At 49.4% G+C, this 20,851-nt stretch overlaps 1 protein-coding gene across 1 annotated transcript in view; it reads right to left on the reverse strand.

The window, feature by feature from the left end:
* Window positions 1-1,339: 1,339 nt before the first annotated feature.
* The window catches only part of SYN2 (synapsin II), a 152,044-nt gene continuing 132,532 nt past the window's right edge, over window positions 1,340-20,851 (reverse strand). The window contains exons 11-13 of the mRNA XM_030840933.3: window positions 8,651-8,711; window positions 4,807-5,038; window positions 1,340-2,237 (exon numbers count right to left, since the gene is read on the reverse strand). Coding sequence (XP_030696793.2) covers window positions 2,102-2,237; window positions 4,807-5,038; window positions 8,651-8,711 — 429 coding nt within the window. The 3' untranslated portion in view covers window positions 1,340-2,101. The remainder of the gene's footprint in view (window positions 2,238-4,806; window positions 5,039-8,650; window positions 8,712-20,851) is intronic.

Here is a 20,851-nt window from a genome sequence, read left to right on the forward strand (position 1 = left end):
GTTGCCTCTGCTAGATTAAGTAAAAGTAATATAGCAAAGTAGGCAAGGCCATGGGGCTCCGCTGCTTGGGTTCAAATCCCAGCTCCACCACATACCAGTTGGGTGACCTTGGGCAAGTTATTGACTCTTGATTTGCTTCCATTTCCTCATTTGTAAAATAATAAAAAGACAATAATAGTGCCTATAATGTAGGGTTGTTGCGAGGAATAAATGAACTCATATATATGGATCACTTAGGACTGTGCCTGGAACTTAGTATGCACTATGGAAATATTAGTAAATATTTCCTTGAATCCATCACAATGTTCATGCTCATGTTAAATGCTCAATAAATGCTTTTAGATGAAATGAATTCATCTTATTAAAACATACTTGGAACTGGGGGATAGAAGTGACTACAAGTGGTAGACTCTTGGTTGGAAATGGAAGGAACCATAGAGATCAATTCCCTTGAGCACAGGTATTACCTGCCTGCCCCACTTTTGTTTTGTTAGTTGTTTGTTCCCTAGTTACGTGCACTGTGGTGGGATAAGGGCTGCCCCCACCAGGTGTCACTCAATGGAGGTTCTACTTGCTGTTTTCTAAGCGTAGGAAGAAGGCACAAGTCTACATCCTCAAACCCTGGAAGCATGAGCTGAGTTAGAAAGGAGACCCTGGCACCAGGGAACTTCATTCTCTGACTTCTCAGCACCTACTACTTGGGAGGCGTTAGCAAGACAGCGGCATTAGGATGGGTGTTATTTTGTCGAGTTGTTAGTAGGATGGGAACACGTGTAGGAAATTATTTAGGTAAGATGTTAATATCAATGCAGATGTGGTATGCATTCTCACAGCATTTGTGGCTTTTTGGGAACATACTCCTGAGTCCCAAAGAAGCCACAGTGAAATCCCTCGAAACCCGCCCTCTATCACAGACTTCTTCAGGATGCCGGGAGATCGGCGGACCCCACTCACGAGAGCAGGCCCATCCTGCCTCATTGGCACCTCCGTGTGGGTTTTAGCTGAGGAGACTGATGGGCCAGACAAGTAGCTCCAACTGGGCCACTACGGAAGCCAAGATGCTATGCTTATTAGAAAGGCTCCACATTCAGGACGACTGGTAGAACTGCCGAGTTACTGGGGAGGTGTCAGGAAGCGCAGCCTGGGGGGCATCTAAAGGACAGCCGTATTCTCAACCGTTGCAAAGACAGTCACACACGCACCAACACAAACAGCTTCACCCTCCTGGGTTTTTCTCTTCCCTATACTCACGCGCACACACACGCACGTGCCTCACGTACACTCTCACAGTCAAAAGGGGGGCCTAGGGGAGACCTCATGGCTGAATCAAATGCTGGTTAATGCTGCTGCTTTTATTACACCAAAGGTCTTAACATTTATTTGGAGAGGAACACAAAACTTGGCATACTGGCATGCATTCTCTACAGCACAGTTTTGGAGAAGCTCAAGATCACTGCACCCCACACAGGAGAACAACGCCGGAGGTGGCAGGGGGACTGTAGGTTCTTGATCTCTCTGGTCAGCAGACTACAGGTGCTTCACTACCATAGCAATCGAGGAATCTTGTGTGCTGGGCAGGTGTGTTTTCAACAGCTAAACAGGTGTGACAAGGGATCCAGGTGTGGGTGAGTCCCTAACACTTAGAGCCGAGAGTTATTCTGGGGTAAGTATATTCTCCCCAAACAGGTAGCACTGACTACAGGGGGGCATGCTTAGCACTGCATCTGAGCTCGGTTAAGCAACCAGGTGTCCTCAGTGAAAGGAATCCTGGTTTCAAAGGAAGAATAAGACATGATGGTGCTATCACAATAAGGCCACTAAAGTCACAGCGAACGAGGATCTCAGAGGAAGCTCTCACGACTACAGGGAAGCAGCTCTATCCTCTCTGACGTCAGGTGCCCCTCGCTGGGTAGGCGCCTGCTCTGAGACCTTCACCTGGTCCTTTCTGAGCTGCAGCACATCACTGAGCGCAACAGAGCAGAGGAGGGGGCCACACACGTTAAGGTCATGGGACATCACCACCAAGTGTGGCTGACTGTTGTCGGCAAATGTCTTGGATTCCTTTCCCGGTTGGGCTGGGTGCCCCTGTGTGTCTGGAGAGCTAATCTGAAAAGAGGCTGGCAAAGGACTTCCTCAAGCTCCGGATGGTCTCTGCCTTGGCTTCATCCTCATTGGCTGAAGACCGGAAGAAGGAGGACTCAGAGAAGCTGAAGGCATTTGTCAGGGACTGCGACTTGCTTGAAGATAAAAACCAGAGAGAATGTGAGAGGGTGGTGTTCCCAGTGAGGCAGGGAAGGACGGTGACACGAGGATACACGACCGGAACACCCACTCCCACCCCAGGGAGACTGGGTGGCAGAGGAGAAAGCCAGCATGGGGCATGCTAGCAGGCCCCTGGGAGGTCCCTGTGCTCTTTTCTTTACCTGCAGTGCTGCTCAAACAGGAAAGGATGGAGGCAGCGTGGGAGAGAGGGAGAAGGGGGAAAGAGAGAAGAGAAGGAAGGAGAAGGGAAAGAGGAAGAAGGGGTGGCTCAAGGGTCTTCCTTTCACTTAATGCTAAAGGGCCCACAGGCTAAATTTCAGGGCCCCAACTTGGCAAGAACTAATCCAGGAATCTCACACCCTTCCCCTTGGATGAAACGTAGCAACCAGGGGCCAGTGGACTCTTGTGCTCTCTTTCTCATCAACTGTCCAGTAGTGGAGCCAGCATCAGAAGACCTGGGTCAAAGCCTTGGTCCCGCCTCTCACTCACTCTTGACGTTAGGAAGCCACGTGCCTCTCTGAGACTCGGTTTCTTGTTCGGTTTCTTAATTGTGTTATGTAGATGTCTGGTAAAATGATCGCTAGGCCTTTTCAGCTCTTTCTTTTTTGCTTTTTTCTCTGATTCCAGAAGAACCTTTTGACTTGGCACGAACTCTAACAACTCCATTTACCGTCCTTACAATGGGCGTAATCGCCCTTGCAGCCTTCCTCAGAGGAGCCTAATATGAGGTGTGTGAGTTTCAGGGTGTCCGGGGCAACAGAGATACACATCAGGCCTACACAAGGTTACTGGGTAGTTTTCTAATGAAAAAACCCAAACTGCACACATTTTAGGGACCAATTTTTCCCTTGAGACACTAGTGAGTCAGAGAGAAAAACTGTGAAGGCAAGAAGGTGGAGGGGAGGCCAGGCCCAACACTGCAGGAGAGGACACGTGGTCTGGCGACTCCATGGCCGTCTTCTCTCCTTCTTGACTTCTGCTTGTCTCCTTCCTGCTGGTTCCTGGCTCCAGAACTCCTCTCCCGGTATCTCAGCGCTCCCAGCCCTCCCCTGAACTCGGACACAGCCCCAGAAACTCCCTTCTGCAGGGGCATGAGCCTGTCTCTTCTCCCGCAGTGGCTGAACAGGTGCCCTGCCTCTCACTGGGCCTGCCTGGGATGAGCCCCAACATGCTGGCCTCTGGGAGCGGCGACTCCTCTGCATGCACAGGCCGGGGGCACAGGTACAAGCCTCCCGCTTGTCATCAGAGGCTGGCTCGATTCAACAGCTTCAGCCCAAAGGCGGTGACAGCCCACAGATCTGCCCTCAGACTGGGGACAGAGTTGGCTCAAGAGAAGGTAGGCGAGATTAAAAAGTCAGCTGCAGAAAACGACGGGGTTGAGGGGAAGGTGTGAGGCAGGCGAGACATGAAATGTACCCTCGGCCAGAGCTGCGGAGCAAGGCCGGGGGATGGCCCTCCCATCATACAGGACTGGAAGACCCAACGGAAGTGGTCATCCGGACCACCCGAGCCCTCACCCTGGCTCTGCCGCTAACTAGTAGAAGGGTTTTGACAACATCAGATCTCTCTCAGCAGTGTTTTCTCATCTGTGCAGTGACTAGAGATGATCTCTGAGTGGCTCATCTGAGCCCCAAACTCGACAGCTCCCTGTTCTCCGTCCCTGAGAGTTTCATCTCTTTACTGAGATGCACTCACGGAACGCTTCCGATCCCCCGGGCCGTGGCTGTCTGTGCTGACAGTCATGGCAGAGGTCTGTGGTTGGGGACCTTGAAGAGAGCCGTCTCTGGTTCTGGGGGAGGGTGGAGCTGAGCACCCAGGTGCTGTCCCTACCAAATGCAGCTATACTGTTTTCTAGGGGCCCTCAGTTCTGTCCTCTGAAGCAGGATAGCGTGACAGGGGTTTCTAGGGTTACTGTTGGGAATGAGCGAACCCAAGAGGATGGAGTTCCTCAGGGTCTCTATATGGGCCTCTCCTCTGATGACCACACCAGAAACCAACCTCCTTCTGACAAAGCTGAAGGTAAAAAGCTGAAATGGATTTAACTACTTCCCCCTTTTCCTTCTGGGCAGCCTTGCTGATTGGCACACCCTAAACTGTGAGTCAGAGGCAGAAAAGAGAATTAAAATTTTTTTTTTTTTTTTTTTTTTTAGAAAGAGAAAGACACATATACACACAGAGAAAAGGAATGGAAAAAAGAGTGGGAGGGAGGATTAAAAAAAAAAAAAAAAAACCCAAACCCAAAGCTCATATAAGAATGGGAGAGGGGGTAGTAACTGCTTTATTGCCACTCCCCAGGAAGAAAGGGGAGGGTTTGAGCTTCTAGCTAGACCTTAAGACTTTCACTTCCCTCTTTCTTGCCCTCCCCAATCAACCCAACCATGCCCCCCACAAAAAAAACCCACCAAAACCCAACCCCCGAAAAACCCCACAAAAATATCTTTAGGAGGAGGTCTGATCGAAGGTGCTTCCTAGCAGCTCTGGAGCCCAAGGCCTGAGAGGAGGGGCAGGAAGAGGGGAGGGAGGAGCTGCTGAGTCGTCTCTTACTTGAGCTGTGGGTGAGGCTGGGGCTTCTGTGGTGGAGCAGCCGGGGGTGGCTGGACCTCTGCCAGGGAGCTGCCGCTGGAGGGTACATCTCCGTGGGTGGTGGGGCCGCCCGAGGAGGAAGAAGAGGAGGAGGAGGAAGAAGAGGAAGGTGGCAGCGATGGTCCAGGGGGGAGCCGGCGTGGACGTAGCACCTTGCCTGGGGGTGGCATTCCTTGGGGTTGCCCAGGGCCCCCTAGGTTCAGTACAAGAAAAACTTCATAATTTACCCATATCAGAGGGTTTCCTTATTAGAATCTATGTCCCAAAGGGTGTGGCTATTTAATTACCAAAGGATAAGCTCTATGACAAGAAGCCATCCGAGGCTCTGAAGGGCTCCAGAGCAGGCCCCCGGTTACCCTCAGACGTCGCCGCTACACGCTCCTCCTCACACTCACAGCGGCTCAGTCACAACAGAAGTCGGAGCATGGGGAAGAAGCCATGGGATGAGCGGCCCCCATCAGAGGTGAGATCTCTTACGGAAGGCCCCCAGACCACAGGGACCACCCCTCTCCCCCAGAGGTTCCTCAGGTACAGGCCAACCTGGCCCACGGTGTGCTAGGAGGTCTCAAGTTCCACATTGTTATTTTGGAGTCGGCCTTAGTCTGTCCTGCTCCACGCCTGCATGTCTGATTGCTGTACCCCCAGCAGGGCTTCCTTTCAGCATTAAGTCATGCCCATGACTGGGACCTTTCGTGTCCAGTTGCCTCTTAGTACCATCCTCAGGGGCTCCAGTCCCTCCCAGGTGTATGTGGTGAAATTCTCCAGAAATCCAAGTCCCATTCTCTCCCTGGAGATGTTGTGAGCACCATTTGGCAAAGAAGAGGCCCCCCTCAAAAGGACCAGGATCCCCTTCTCCCAACATGAGACAGAAAACCATGTGGTGACCTGGAGATCTCATTTCTCAGTCTCAATCCCAGAGTCCACGTTCACGTGCCCACTGGAAGGAGCTGGCTTACAGAAACTCAACGACAGCTAAGAGTTGTACTGTAACTTAGTTTTCTAGAAACACCAGGACACCTGTACCCTCTGGAGAGGCAGAACTGTATGTCTATACCATAGTACATCCATGATTGTAAGTCAGTTTCCCCTCTACACGGCATGGACTCCACTTTACCATCAATGACCAATTAATACCAGGGTGAGTTACACATAAATAAGTAAATAAGTGAATGAATGAAATTTTGCATGTTGAAGAAGTTCTAAGTTCAAATCAGAAAACTAGTGAAGATGGCAGATTAGCAGCGCATTTCATATTAACCAGTTTTTGCCGCTTCCAAAGTTTGACATCATTTGTATCAGCATTTTCTTGTAAAGTACTGCAGGTTGATAGCTCAGCCTCTTGTACCAGAAACCTGAGTGCTTTCCCAACTGCACAGAGATGCTTGAATAGCCAGAAACTTTACAACTTAACACTGAAGACAGATATAACTTTTCCTTTATTGCACATTAAGCTGTACAGGAGTCACAAAAGAGAGGTACTTCAATCACACTTCCAGCATTGGCTGAGGGTCTCCCCGCTGGATTGGTACAAAAAAAGGCGACAACATCAGAAAAGAAATGGGTACAAAACACCTGAACGGCAATCCTATACTGTGACACGGATGCCCCAGGCCACAGAGTTGTCCTCAGCATGCTGCCTGAGGGCACAGGACAGTCAGGGTGTGCTGTCTGCTTGTGTTTGGCCCTGGGAGGGAGCCCTAGTCCCTTTCTCCCTCACCTGATAGACCGTGGCTGACACCACCACCCTGGAGCCTGACTAAATTCAAACGGCAACTTCGTATTTGTGGCTCACAAATGTCACGTGAAAAGCACCTGAATGTTCACACGGATCACATGCAAAGAAGCAACACCACCGTCAGCTCACCGCTTGGACAAAAATAAATTAAAAAAATAAAATGTATTCCTCCATTCTGGGAAATGTTTCTTTATTCCTTTCTATCATTTCATCAGACTGGGAGGTATTTAAGGACCTGATTCTTATGCAACCCACCTGGAAGTGCTTAACTGCATATATATGTATATATTTACAACAGATCGACTACCATCGGCATCTACATCGTCTAAGGGAGGAATCGCGGACAAGAACATTCACACTCAGTGCATTTCCCTGTAGCTCAGAATTTGCCAGCAATCAAGACAGAAACCAGGGCATGTGCCCCTTGACACAGAAATCATGTTACACACCACCAACACCAGTTATTCCTCAAACCTGGCAATCCAGAAAGGTGACATGTCAGTACAGAAGTGAGAGGGAATGCAAAAGTAGAGCTAGAAGCACTTCTTCTAAAAGGCAAACTGCTGGCGTGAACTCCCACAGCCCACGGTGCTAGAGGAGGCCACTGGATGCCCGATCCTGGTCTGGCCAGGACATGGCAAGATGAGGCACTGACCCGAGGCCTGGTCTAGTAACTGCCTCATCCCTGCCCAGGAGCTGCATGGCGGAGGAAAGAGGACAAACGGGTGAGGGCTCTTTAAGAGCCACCGCTGTGGAACCACGGCCCCAAACACACAAGCTAAAATCTGAGACAGTCCCTCTCAGGAAAGATAAAGCTCTTCATTCTCTGGACTCTGGAGGGCTTTTGGAACAGCTGACAGTGAAAGCAGGTGCCCACCTCAGAGCTCTGGAGGCAGTGTACCCACTCGAGGGAAACGGCACAGTTTCGATTCGCTCCCATGTCGTGATGCCTCAGGAGAGGCCAAGAGAAGAATGGTTGAATCCTTCCCAGACTTCTCAGTAGCTCCCTGCCTTCTACGTCCCAAATTGCTAAAGAATTATCTCTGTACACAGTAAGCTTTGGGGAAAACGAAGCAGCCTCAGTTCCACAGAAGCGCACAGATGGCCAATTCAGAAACGGCAAAGTAGAAACAACTTACAAGGACTAAGATGAACACAGGGAGAATACTCACAAGTTCACTTTGATATTGCACATCAGCGGCCCCATTTTTTTGTGTGTGTCTAATCTCATAGCTAATTAGTTAATAATAAAACGAAGGGTATACTGGGATGTCAAATACAGAACACGCTCCTGGAAATAGCTTATTCTTTATATTTCACATCATCACTGAAAACACAAGAGCTCTACAGGCACGGCCAGCTTATTCACATAAACTCAAATGCACCAAACTTTAGCAAATGGAGAAAAAGATGGATGCCTTCAGATTCAACGGATGAAGCTACGGAAATAAGACCTCGAAAATCTCTTAAACTTCTATCTATTTACCCTAGTCATGCAGAAAGGAGGCAAAAAGCACAGTTCATTGAAGATCCCAAGCACACTCACGGAGGTAAGCAGGGGGTGGGGCGCAGTTTATCTGAGTCTGGGGGGAGAAGGAGGGGAGTTGGGTTTTATTTTTGTGGTCTTTGTTTCTCCCCTGTCCACCCCCCCACCCAGTCCTATTTCACCCCACATTATGTAATTAAAATATACTGTCAAGCCACCCAGAAGCTAGTCACACTGAACTTGGGAGAGGCACAATTCTTTTGTACACTGTTGACAAACAGCCCTGGAATCACAAGGTATACAGAGAGACATAAGTGAGCATTACAAGCACGAACAGGAACAGGTAAACAACCAGACAGAGGCACTGACACTGCATAGGAAAAACACAGTCCAGTCAGCCTTGAAAAAACGCAGAAATGGCACCAATGGGAGGGTCTGTTGCTCCCCTCCCCGCTTTCCTTTCTTTCCTTGTTTGTTTTTGGCTTAAAATTTCTGCTTTGAAAACTACCAATCGCTTTAAGAAGCTTGGACTTGTTTTGGCCCTACTGCAATGCCATTACAGTCGAGAATATACTGTAAACAACCTTGGGGGGCTGGCCGCTGAGGTGGGGTCTTGCTCGAGTCCGGATCCTTAAGTGTTCCACTCTGGAAGACAAAAATGCAAAAGAGAGACAAACAAAACTCCAAGCAGATTCCAAAGAGAAACCCTGTGGCTCTGTGGCAAGGCTGCAGAGGGATCCGGTGGGATCCAGCGGCATCTGGCCCAGGGGCTTCTGCTGTTCCCGGAAACGCCTCAAAGGGACTCTCAGCCTCTGGGTTATTGCCGGGGCCCAAGTGTACGCAGCCTGGGGCTTAGAACCACTCTGACAGGAGTGTCTGACACCTCCTTACCCTCTTTTCATTTCACTCCCTTGTAGACACTCTTTCTAGAAGCTTTGAGACTTCCAACAGCATCTGCTTTCTTCTCTGGGGGCTGCCCAAGGCCCAGCTCCCCTGGCACTCACAGGCCCAGCTTCCTGAGGAAGGATCAACACCAAACTCCCGAGAGTGGCTGGAGTGCCAGCGGGGGCTGCACCAGGTGGCTAGCCTAGACTTGGCTCACTTCTCCTGTGGAGTTAACTCTGGGGTGGGATCAGCCCTGGGGCTGACCTAGGGGTCAGAGCCACTCTTTGGGCTGGGCTGGAACTCCCACAGGGAGGGACTTGAAGGAGGGGGCAGTCTTTTGTGTCCCAGGACCCTCCTTAACCAGAGGGAAGGAGTAAGATGTTAATGTTTGTAAAAGTGCTCAAGGCCAAGCTGTTTTTCCCTCTCTAACAGCATAACTGCATTTTACCCAACACCATGGCTCTCCTCCCAGGCTTCCTCTCCTCCCAGCTGTGATTCTGATTATGCCCCAACGGGATCAAAGATGCATGTGACTTCAGTTTGTCTAACACTTGTACCAAAGGCAGTGAGCATTTGGGGCTTGAATTTGGCAAGGGGGAAACGCTCCATGAAGCCTGGGGGCTGCCGAGTGTGCAGATGGTGATGCCAAAGAGGGAGATTCGGGGGCTTCCCTGGTGGCGCGGTGGTTGAGAGTCCGCCTGCCGATGCAGGGGACACGGGTTCGTGCCCCGGCCCGGGAAGATCCTACATGCCGCGGAGCGGCTGGGCCCGTGAGCCATGGCCGCTGAGCCTGCGCGTCCGGAGCCTGTGCTCCGCGACGGGAGAGGCCACAACACTGAGAGGCCTGCGTACTGCAAAAAAAAAAAAAAAAGGAGGGAGATTCGGAGGCAAGGCTGTGAGAGGCTCAGTGTGTCTTCAGCACACCCCACTTCCTCTTTCACTGCTCCTCTCCCTTGTGACAGGCCCCCCAGCCCTACTCCCACATTAAAACTGTTCCCCATTCCCATGGGCCTCCGATCTGGCCTTCAGGCCCGTTTTCAGCTCCACTACTGGGAGAGCAGAAGCGCTACCCTCTCCAGTATTATGGTCTGTTAATGACAGCACTGCTGTCACAGTTCTACTAACAGGATCTCAGATAGGAGGCAGGGGGCCTTTGAAAGGTCCTGGTGCCACTGCATCAGAGGGTGCCCATTCTATCTACAATCCCGACCTCTCACAGATCACAGCAAGAACACCCACACTTCCTTTCCTTTCTTCCAGGGACTTTCATGGGATCCACGAGGTGGGTCTGAACCCCGGCCATGAAACACCCACACCCAGTAAGCCAGCTAGGGCCCACACCATCCAGTCAGCAATCGAGACCCATCAGTTCTTCCTTCTTGGCATCTAAGATTCACCATCTCCTCTTGACCAACTCTGGTCAGGCCTGTATCATTTCCTGTTTAGACTACTAGAACAGTCTCTCAAATCTTCAGTCTCTTCTCCAATCGATGTTCTGGATACCTATTATCCTCTTAAACCCCTTCTCTAATTGTATCAGTTTACTGCTCTAAATAATTTATAGCTAACACTACATAGCTGGGTAACATGATGGACAATTTTATGCAGTATTTCCCTTAAACCTCACAACAGCTCTACGAGGTATCAACATCCCTAATTTTTAGATAAGGAAACTGAGGGCCAACTAAGGCAGGTAATTTGCCCAGGGTCGTACTGAGGCAACTGGCATGTGAGCCCAGGCAGTTTGACCTTCTCTTCCCATTGCCCACAGGACGACGTCCACATTCTTCAGGCTGACACCAGAAACTTGCTTCAGCATGGCTGGACTGGCCCTTCTAGCCTCTCTTCCTCATGTTCTAAACTTACCTCCTTCATGTTCTAAACTTAGGCCACTCCAATGTTTATGCTAAATACCCTCCAGAAATACCTTTTCTCCTTTTCTACCAATCCAACCCAACATATCCTGGAGGTCTAGGTCAAATTCTACCTCATCCATGAAATCTCTCCTCTGATTGCCCCTTTCAATTCTGATCTCCTCTCTGAAATCCTACAATAGCACTTAATAGACTGTCTTGTTATCCTGAAGGCTGGGATGCTGCTGCTAGGGAGGCCGCCAGATCCTTGAGGGCATGGGCTATGAGTCTTCATCTTCTCATGAATTCCTAACAATCACAGTGCCCATTCCTTTCCAAAGAAAAATTGGGATATACGGTCTGATATGGTAACTATTTATTAAAAAGGTAAAAATACTTAAAATTGGGAGTATTTTGGAAAATTTAAGACTATCGCCATTTTACCAATGTCATCAAGCACAGGACTGAGCACGTAAGAGGTCCTTAATAAATGCTTATTAGATAAATGACCATGCAACAACAGTGAAGTCCAAAACGGAGTAGAGTAGAAGTCTTTTATGAGAAAAACGTTGTTAAACCATAGATGTTAAACCACACTGTATTGGATATCAACTCTGATTAGCAGCTCTGAAAATGCTCAGGTTAGCGAATTAAACATGAGGCCTGCTCCATGTGCCTGCATATTAGGTGCAGAAGGGAAAGTCAAAACAAGTCTCGAAGAAGCAGAAATTGTTTCCTTTTCTTACATCAAGCCTGAGTAATCCAGTCATGGTAGGGATACTTCAGTCCCAAGAGTTCTTTCCCATTGTGAGCTCTACTTTCTCTTGGCCTGGCTGCCAACTGGAAGAGAAGTCTGCAGGATGGTGTTTGGTAATGGGCGCACAGGATACCAGGGCTGCCTTTCTACCCAAGCTGGGTGTCAACCCCACCCAACACACACACACATACACACACACACTGCTGTTGGGTCTCCAGTAGCAAGTCTTTAAGATTGGGCAGCAGAGTGACTGAGGAATTTGGGCTTTGGGGTTAGGGAGACGGTAGGTTAAATCTAAATCTCCCACTTACTAGCTTTGTGACATCAGGCAAGTCATCGTCCCTCCTGCGCCTGCCTTTCTTCAAATGGCTTCTATGATATAAAGTGAGGTTACCTATTTACCTACCTACCTACCTACCTATCTATCTATTGAGACATCTATCGAGAGATATCTAGAAGTGCCTGTTCCTGGCAGGTGCTACAAAAGATACGACAGATGATGGTAATGGTGATGCTGACGAGGCCTTTTCCTCTGAAGCTTTGTTGCTTCTTAGGTCTCACTCTCATAATGGAATACCCCCTCATACAGTTTGTGCAGCCACTAGGGGCACTTGCCAGTCCCCTCCCCCAGGGCCTCACTTTGTACCACTGACAGCTGCCAATGATTCACCTCAGACATTGATCAAGAGCAGCTTAAGATGCTCTCCTCCCAGAGGACTGTTATCTTCAGGGACGGTTATGGAAGACCATAGGGCACAAGGTTAGAAGAAGGGCCAGTGGGCAAAAGCTCCAACAGGTAGACTTTCACTTACAGGAAGAACTTCCTATAGTAAAAACAGTGGAAGAGGCTGTCTTGGGAGATGGGTATGTTCGTGCAGAGGCTAGAGAATTACCTGACAAAGATACAGTAGGGAATATACCTTTATGGAATATGAAATAGATTAGATGAACACTACAGTTTATCTTCCAACTCTGAGAACCTATGAGTCCAGGAAAAAACTTTAAAAATCCCACAGATTAAGCTCTGATGGGGAAACTCACAGCATGAGCTGATAGGGGTAGTCATACCATGAAGCCTGGTCCCGGCTCTCCTCAGCCTCAGAAATATACAAACAAGACACCCAAGGATGAACTGAGCCCAAAAGTTCCCTTCCAAAAGCTTCAGCGGAAGAGCTCCCAGAAACCTCCTTTGCACTGGAGCCTGGGAATGTGCCTTGGCCACCCCTGTCTGGCGCCTAGGGAGCTTCTCCTGCCCCCGCCCCCTGGAGCCTGTGGACTGAAGACTTCCCAGGGGTTATGGGAGCCAGGAGAGTCCCCCAGGACTGTCCCTTGCCAGGCTGAGACTCTCTGGCCCTGCCTACAAGCCTTCTGTCTGCTGGGGCTGGGGGCCTATTCCCTATGGGGTTTGGCTACCATGGAATCTGTCTCCAGTCACCAAGAGCCGCCTGGGATGCCGCATTCCACAGAAGTCTGGCCACTCTGGCGTCACTGCCAAAGTCTGGCCTGTAGCCAGCCCACAGCAGGAACTCAGGGCCAGATTGAGCTGCAGCATTTCCCTCAGGAAGCTGAGTTGACTCAAACAGGTAAGAATGTGAGGTCCAATGCTTGTGCCCAGCTGCACACAAAAAAGGAGAATAAATGGCCTTAGGGCAGCATAAGGAAAACCCCCAAACAACCCTGGGCTTAGAGAAAGACGACAGGCTCAGAGGGTGTCAGCTTGTAATGCTGCTGCCAAAAATGTGATGCCGCTGGAGGTGCATCAGTGTCCCAGCAAGGGGAGGTCACAGGTCCACTGCTCTTTGGGCTGCTAAGCCTCACAGGAGAGCACTGTAATCATCAGTTCTGGGCACCTTTTTTAAGGTGGACACCAGTGGAATAAAATGGGTACATGGAGCAGACAGGATGGTGAGAAGTGTGAAATGACATCTTTCCTCATGGGACTTTGGGCAAGTTACTTAATCTCTGAGTCTCAGTTTCCCAAATGAGCCAAGTCTAAGGATTAAATGTGGTAAATGGGGAAGCCTCCAGGACGGAACAGAAGATCAAGGTTAGCCAAATGTAAATCTGATCAAGGTCAAGGGCTGGTGTGGGTAGTAGTGAGCCTCCTGGCATTAGTGTTTAAGCAGGGCCTGGACGAACTGTCAGAGATGCTGTGGATGGGCTCATGCAGTCGCAGGCAGGCGACTTCTACAGGCTCTTCTGGCTCTGGGCTTCCATGAAGCCCTGCATACACTTTTCGGGTCTTTAGGTGTCTGCGGTAAGAGACGAGCCCTCCTTAGCTGTGGAGTCCTGAGCCCAGCAAGAATGCAGGGAGGTGTCCTGCAGGCACAGGCTTTGAGGGGAGGCTGCTGCTGCTCCCCACCCAAGCCGACCGGGCTCGGGTCCCGCTGTGCTGAGGCCACTGGCCTTAGTGACCAGGGAAGCCAGGGAGAGGGGAGTAGGAGAGAGCTGGTGAAGCACGGGTGCCTCCAGGTTGGGAGGTTCAGCACGGGGCTGTACGAGGAGGAGGGCGAGGGTTCCCCCCCCACAGCACAAGGGCCAGCTCTCTCCATTCTTACCATCTGTGTGCTCTGGTGGCGCATCAAAAGGGCCCAGTGCAGGTTACTGCAGAGCGTCCTTGGAACTGGGGACCAGAAGATCCAGCTCTCCTGCTTATAAGCTGTGTGACCTTGGACAAATCATTGGCATTCTCTTTGCTGATATGTAAAACGGAGTCAGAAATACCAGCTCAAACCGTCTCACGTAAAGGTTGTGAGGCTTAAAATAATGGCTGTGCTTTGTAAGTCATAAAGTGCCAGGTAAAGTAATGATATGAGCATCATTACTATTATTTGAGTAATAATAAATATCAATCCAAAGGCATGACGCCTTAATGGTAGGATTTCACGCATCAGTGGAGAAGATATTGTTGGGTGGGCGGGGTAGGGTGTGGACTCTGGGCTAAGCTATGCCATGCCCTCTGACTTGTATCACTGACTTGTCCCAGCGAGGTCCCTGAAGATGCAGAAAAGTCACTTCAAAAGCAGTAAATGTCAGCTCTTGAGCTGACGGGAAAGGAAATCACGGGTCTGGGCGAGAAACCAAGTCCACGGTTGAGGGTTTGTGGGGTTTTGCCAAAGGCACCTTTAATTTGCCATCCTGTGGCTTTCAGCAGACAAGCTGGGAGAGAGGAGCTCCTATCTGAGGTCCCAGCAGGCTGGAAAGCTGAGGAAGGAAAGACATTGACTCAACTCTTGAGAGCTGCTGGCCTGAGTCCAGCTGCCCCACCATGGAGGAAAGCCTGTGCTTGCTCAGCATATCTGAGACAGGAAATTGAGAAAGGGTCTCAGGGTCTGGCCCCAGGAAAGAGGCCAGGCCAAGCGCCTCGCCGGACACGCCACAGAGCTATTCTGATCAGCTCCCCAGGCCCCACTCCCCCGGTCCACGACCCCAGGGGGAATGAGGCAGCGGGAAGGAATGTGGTCGGGAGGCTGTAGGTTCAGCCAGAGCAAAGGGGACAGCGTGTTTTCAGGCACCTTGGGACCTTTCTGGGATCACTCCTGCAGTCCCCAGTGCCCAACTGCCTTCTTCTGAAAGGGTATAAAAGGCACCCAAGGATGAGCTCCTCCTCCTTTTGTGAGGGGAATTGCTGCTCCAAGGGCAGAGCTCATCGGATTGGAGCCCTCCCATAATCAGTGAGTTCCTAACGACACAAGAAATGTCCTGTGGCGCGGTCCATGAGACCTATGGGGACCCAGAGGGCCAGGTCACCCGAGGTCAGAATGTCAGCTACAAGTGATTGAAGATGTCCCTTAAAAGTTAAGACAGCCCCAAAATAGTCAGTTTCCCTGAATAGTCTGTTAAGGGACCTGGTCACTAGTGACTTTATCTGAACCTGCCTCAAATCTCACATTTTCAGCTTATCCTCACAGGGGAACAAATTCCCTAAAGCAGTCCAGCTGTGGGAAGCAGGAAGGCCTTTCCTTGAAATTTACTTTTTCTGAACTGAACGAAGCCCTCTTAGTCCCGTGTTTGGGATCTGAGTTGTGTTTCCTCCTTAACTGCATGGCCCTTTAGACTCCAATGAAACCCCTTCTCAATCTTGGTCTCCTTGTACTCAAGAGACTTCATTTTTATGAGCCCTTTGTAGCTTGAAAGACCTGGCTGGAAAGGTTTTTGAGTATCTCTTTAGACCAGAGAGCCAGTGAAAAAGGACTTGCATAATGCCCCGGCAGAGGCCAGAGGTTATCAGGCCTCAGTCCTTCAATTCAGAACACTCATCACTGCCTTTCCCAGGTCTGTGGCTAGCACACGGCCTGCATCACAGCATCTTAGATCTGGAAGGAGATTTTTAAAAGTTGCCTGTTCCAACAGCCCTAGCCCCCAGCCCAGCCTTTCACAATGTGCCTGACAAGTGGCTTGGACATCAGCAGTGACGTGGCAGCCACATACCGCTTTCCCGAGCAGCCATTTCCTCTCTTAGCATCAGAGACTTTACTCACGTCTTCCAGTAGGCTTGCCGTTGGCACCAGTTCTGCCCCATGACAGCTGTTGGAGAGCTGAAGATACTGAGTCATGGGCTCCTTGAGACTACTGCTGCTTCACGACAGCCCCTTTAACTTTTACTCATAGAACAGATCTGCCAAATGCCCCAACCTCTAGGTCTCCCTCCTCTGAGCACCGTCCAGTTAGAGTTCGTCCTTGTTATGCTGTGACCCTCAGACAGGAAGCAACATTGGAGGTGTGCTCTGATCAGCTCAAGATCGGGGAGGAGCCTCATCTTCCTCCTGGACACATTATGTGTGTTAATGTTTCCAAAGGCTGAATCTTAGAATCACTCCTCATGGGTCTAGCCCATAGCCAAACAGAAAGCCCATGGTGTCCGAAATCCCTTCATTAGCAATTCAGCCCTTTGGCTCTGGAAGATTTTACAGGAAAATAAAAAGGGAGCCATGTAACAGGAAATGAAAACAGACTAGCCGCATGAAGAAGAGCCCTAGGACACCACCTCTGCAGGCATGACCTGAAAGCTCTGTCCACCTGCAGTTCTCTCCCTGGTTCCCCCGAGTCTCAGGAGTAGCACCTCTCCAGAGCCCCAGGATGTAAGGCCCAGCTCAGATTCCAGACGACAGACCCCAGGATCAGTGAGTGTGACAGAGAGGGGAGAGCAGGCCTACAGGGAAGAGGTTCTGGAGGTAAATAGCCTAGAGGCTTTGGCCACCACTGGCCACCAGGTGTCACTGCCACCTTGAGAACAGTATCCCTAAGGCACTCCAGAGTAGAGGGTCCTTTGCCATGGCCAACTCTCAGGGCAGCCCTAAAGCCGGCAGGCCAGCCAGGCTGAGACCAAGCTGTCATCAGCCAAAGAAGGCTTTGCCACTCACCCACTCCCTGCTCTCAGAGACTTAGCGCCTCTCACACTCTCAGAACTGGGCACAGCAGGTGGCCTGGGCCCAGCCCCATGACTTTGCTCTCTGTTTCCTATAATTAACCCACTTTGGTCTAGGCAGTTGGCTGACAACAAGATAAGGGAGGCCCTCTGCTCACCTCCCCTGTCCCTAACCTCCTTTAGGCTCTCTTTTAGAGTCAAAGAAATGAAAGCTTTAATAGGGGAGCTGTAGGCAAGGAGAGAGAAGGAGAAAGAGAGAAAGGTAGACAAATGGCTAGTCATAAGTCTGTCCTGGTCTTGACCTAGAATACTGGGCAAGAAGTAGCATCTAGGGCTTGTGACTCAGGCCAGAAGCTCTCGCAGCCTGAGCTACAGAAGAAAGAGGCCAGCAAGAGGGGCCTGACCATGAGGAGTGAAACGTGAGTTAGTGGCAGCACCTGAGGGCTCAGCTCGCCATTCAAAGTCCTGGCGGGGGGCGGGGGGGGACCTAGGTAACAGGCTTTGGTTTACATCTCTTCCATTTGCACTCTACTAAAATTGTTCATAGAATCCCAACACCAACTCCAATATGCTGCTAGGGCTGTTAAAGACACTTATTCCAACCGGGAACTCGTCCAACAAATATGTATTGCAACGGCAGATCAAGGAAGGGATAGGTGGGAGTGGTTTATCACTGTTGTTTATATAGAATTGCTGTCACGTGGTGATAATAAAAAGCAGACAGATTAGTTTTGTTATTGCTGTTCAACTTTTCTACCCACGATAGACTGTACCTGGGCAGACCATGCCCCCACCCCTCCTTAGTGTACCCAGGGTACATCCAGTGGCTGCCAGGGGCTGGCCACTCTGCCAGACCTGAGGGACACAGCAGTGAACAAGCCCTACTCTTGAGGCGCCGACATTCCAGTGGAAGAGACAAAGAGACACAGATGAGAATGATCGTAGCCGACAGCAAGTGATGTGCAGAAAATTTAAAAAGGGAGGGGTGGTAGCCAGTGACTAGGTGGCAACTTTGGATTGGAGGGTTTAGGAAATATGTTATACAATCATGAAAGAGCCAGCCATGCAAAAATACGGGAAGAGCACTTCAGAGAGAAGACACAGCTAATGCAAAGGCCCTTACCAGCATGGCGAGGGCACAGCGAGCTAGGATGGTATGAGGGCACTGCATTTATCACTGTGGCCCTAAGTCTATTAACTAATTTTAAGCACATACTTTGGGGTAGGCCTGTGCTAGTCAGTGAAAACACAGACAAATAAGGCTCGAAAGTATCTGAGAGACATTTGCTAAATTAATTAAATTATGTATGTAGTAAAGAATTTGGCCTTGCCCAAAGACAGATCTGGCCTTTACTCACACCCCCCTCACCCCTTGGAAAGTAGCCTCTAAACTCTTGGAATTTCCTGAGTGACAGGAGTGTCTCTGTTATTCAAGGTGGGGGCCCCTCAGCCCACCTGATGGTGCCTGATAATGAAGTGACTCACGGTGGGCCCCTCAGGCCCCTTGGTATTAGACTGACCTCCAGGGAGGGGAAAGTTGGAGACTTGAGTTCAAGGAGGTGATCAATCAATCAAGCAAGCCTACAAAATGAAACCCCAACAAAAACTCTGAAATTCAGGTGAGCTTCCCTGGTTGGCAACACTCCATGTGCCTTATCACGTACGGATGCCAAAGGATAATGCATCCTAAGGACAAAACCAGCTTTGTGTTTGGAACCCTCCCAGACTCTGCCTCATGCATCCTTCTTTCACTTATATTTGACCTGTATCCTTTCCAATAATACACCTGTGAGTATAACAGCTTTCAGGAAGTTCTGTGAGTCCTTCCAGAGAATTATTGAACCCGAGGGTGGTTTGGGGAACTATCTGAACTTCCTGCTGCTGTCAGGAGTGAGGGTAGTCTTGTGGAGGACTTAAGGGCCTTTAGACTTTGCAGCTGGGCTGACTCCAGGTTTCATGTGACCTTAGAATTGAAAGGGATCTAAAGATCATCTAATCCAATTCCATTTTATAGGTGAGGAAACAGGTCTAGAGATGGGAACTGACTTACCCACGGTCATGTAATGTCACGGCAGAGTGAGACTAGCTCCTGAGTGTCTTGACTCCCAGCGTGGTGTGCTTTCCACAGTTTTACAGTTTCTGTTGTAACTTCAAATGTGAGGCTCAGCAGAGAAAAACTCACCCTGAAGCCAGACTGGCTTTGTTACAAGGAAGTTTTGCAGGTGTGCCTGTATTTAGGGAAGCTCATTCCCTACCAGGTTTCCTGCCTTGACTCTGACATATTTCTCTTTAAAATATTTAAGCTGAAATATGTAATGTTTACAAAGTAAGGGACTTATAGGAAAGAAGAATCAATGCTTTCATTGGGTGAAAACACTTTTTTTGGTAACTTCTTTCTTTGTTATTGAACTTCTATCATTTTCATATAATCTAAATTTTATTGTTAGAAGAGATCTTAGCGATTTGTTTTTGGTTCAACCCTTCATTATACACGCAAAGATGCTGGGGCAGAGAAATAGAAATCTACCAAGCTGACCTGGTGAGTCAGTGGCAAGGACAGGCTGAACTCAGGTCTCCCGACTCAGCGTAGCCTTCATTCAAGTCAGGATGATTTCCCTTGAGGGGCCAAGACAGTGTTGCACGCATTTATAAAAGTACTTCAGCAACCTTCACAGGACCCCAGAGCAGCCCATTTTTGTTTGTCTTGCCTGGGCAGCAACGGGCTCTCCTACTCTGTCATAAATTGTTTAAGCAGCTACCAGACATCCTCTGTATTTCTCAGTGGGGAAGGGGGGAAGGGGGCTCTTGTCACTCTTCCTCTGGAGCAGGAATGAACATCAATCTGCCAATCCCATCACTGAGACAGTGTGGACTGAAAGGCAAGACGAGGACTCAAACACCTTGATTCCATCAGATTTACAAAATCATAGAATCTACTGCGGGCCTCATATTATTTTAACCGGGAAAATCTTTTTATCACCTCTAGTTAAGTACAATATTCAAATAATGGGCTTGTATCTCTAACAAGCAACTGAAGTGTGTTCTCCTGATTACCCTACCTAATTATCTAGTGACTACATTCCTGAAGCACAGGAACAGATTCTTGCACTTGGTCAGAGGCCCCCAGAGCGTGAGCCACCTATAGAAGGTGTGAAACAAACACAAGAGCTAATCTATGGTAACATCCCGCCAGATGGGGCCACTCTCAACTTGGATACCCAAAGAGAGCACAGATGTTTCTATGTTTCTACGCTATGATTCTGTGATGTTCAAATGATGAGAAGATAAATATGGGCTAATTTGCTTCTATACTAAATAATCCAGACTTTTTAATCTTTTTTTTTTTTTTTTTTGCCCTCTCCCCCTCCTTTTCTTCTTTCTTACTGAAAGATTTCAAGAATCCAATTACTTGGCTCCTGATTGCAGTATAATCCCAGCACTGATCTTTAGAAAAGGGAGTGATGATCTCAAAGCCTAAGGCTGTAGGGAACCCACACCCAGAGGCTGCTTACGTAACAACACAGGTAGCCTTTACTGAGCATTTACCGTGTGCTGTGCCATGTGTTAGGTTCTTCACTTCATCTGATCCTTGTAACAGCCCTAGAAAATAAGGGCTGTTGTTTAGATCTCTCCTGAGCCACGGATATGGTCCTCGTGCAAGGTCACAAAGCCAGTAAATGGAGAGTCCAGGATTCAAATCTGAATAGTTCCTGCTTCAAAGCCCACATTCTGAATCACTATTCTATTCCACCTCCCTAACTGAAGTAGGATCTCGAAAGCAAGATTGCTGAGAGATTTTCATTATAAGGGATAAAACCTGAGCCCTGGAAAGGGTAGTAACTTCCCCCCAGAGTCACAGAGCTGTTTAGGGGAAGAGCTAGTCTAGGACTCAGTTCTTGGATTCATTGTCCCAAGTTCTTAC

The sequence above is a fragment of the Globicephala melas genome, chromosome 11 (assembly GCF_963455315.2).
Source record: "Globicephala melas chromosome 11, mGloMel1.2, whole genome shotgun sequence".
NCBI lineage: Eukaryota > Metazoa > Chordata > Mammalia > Artiodactyla > Delphinidae > Globicephala > Globicephala melas.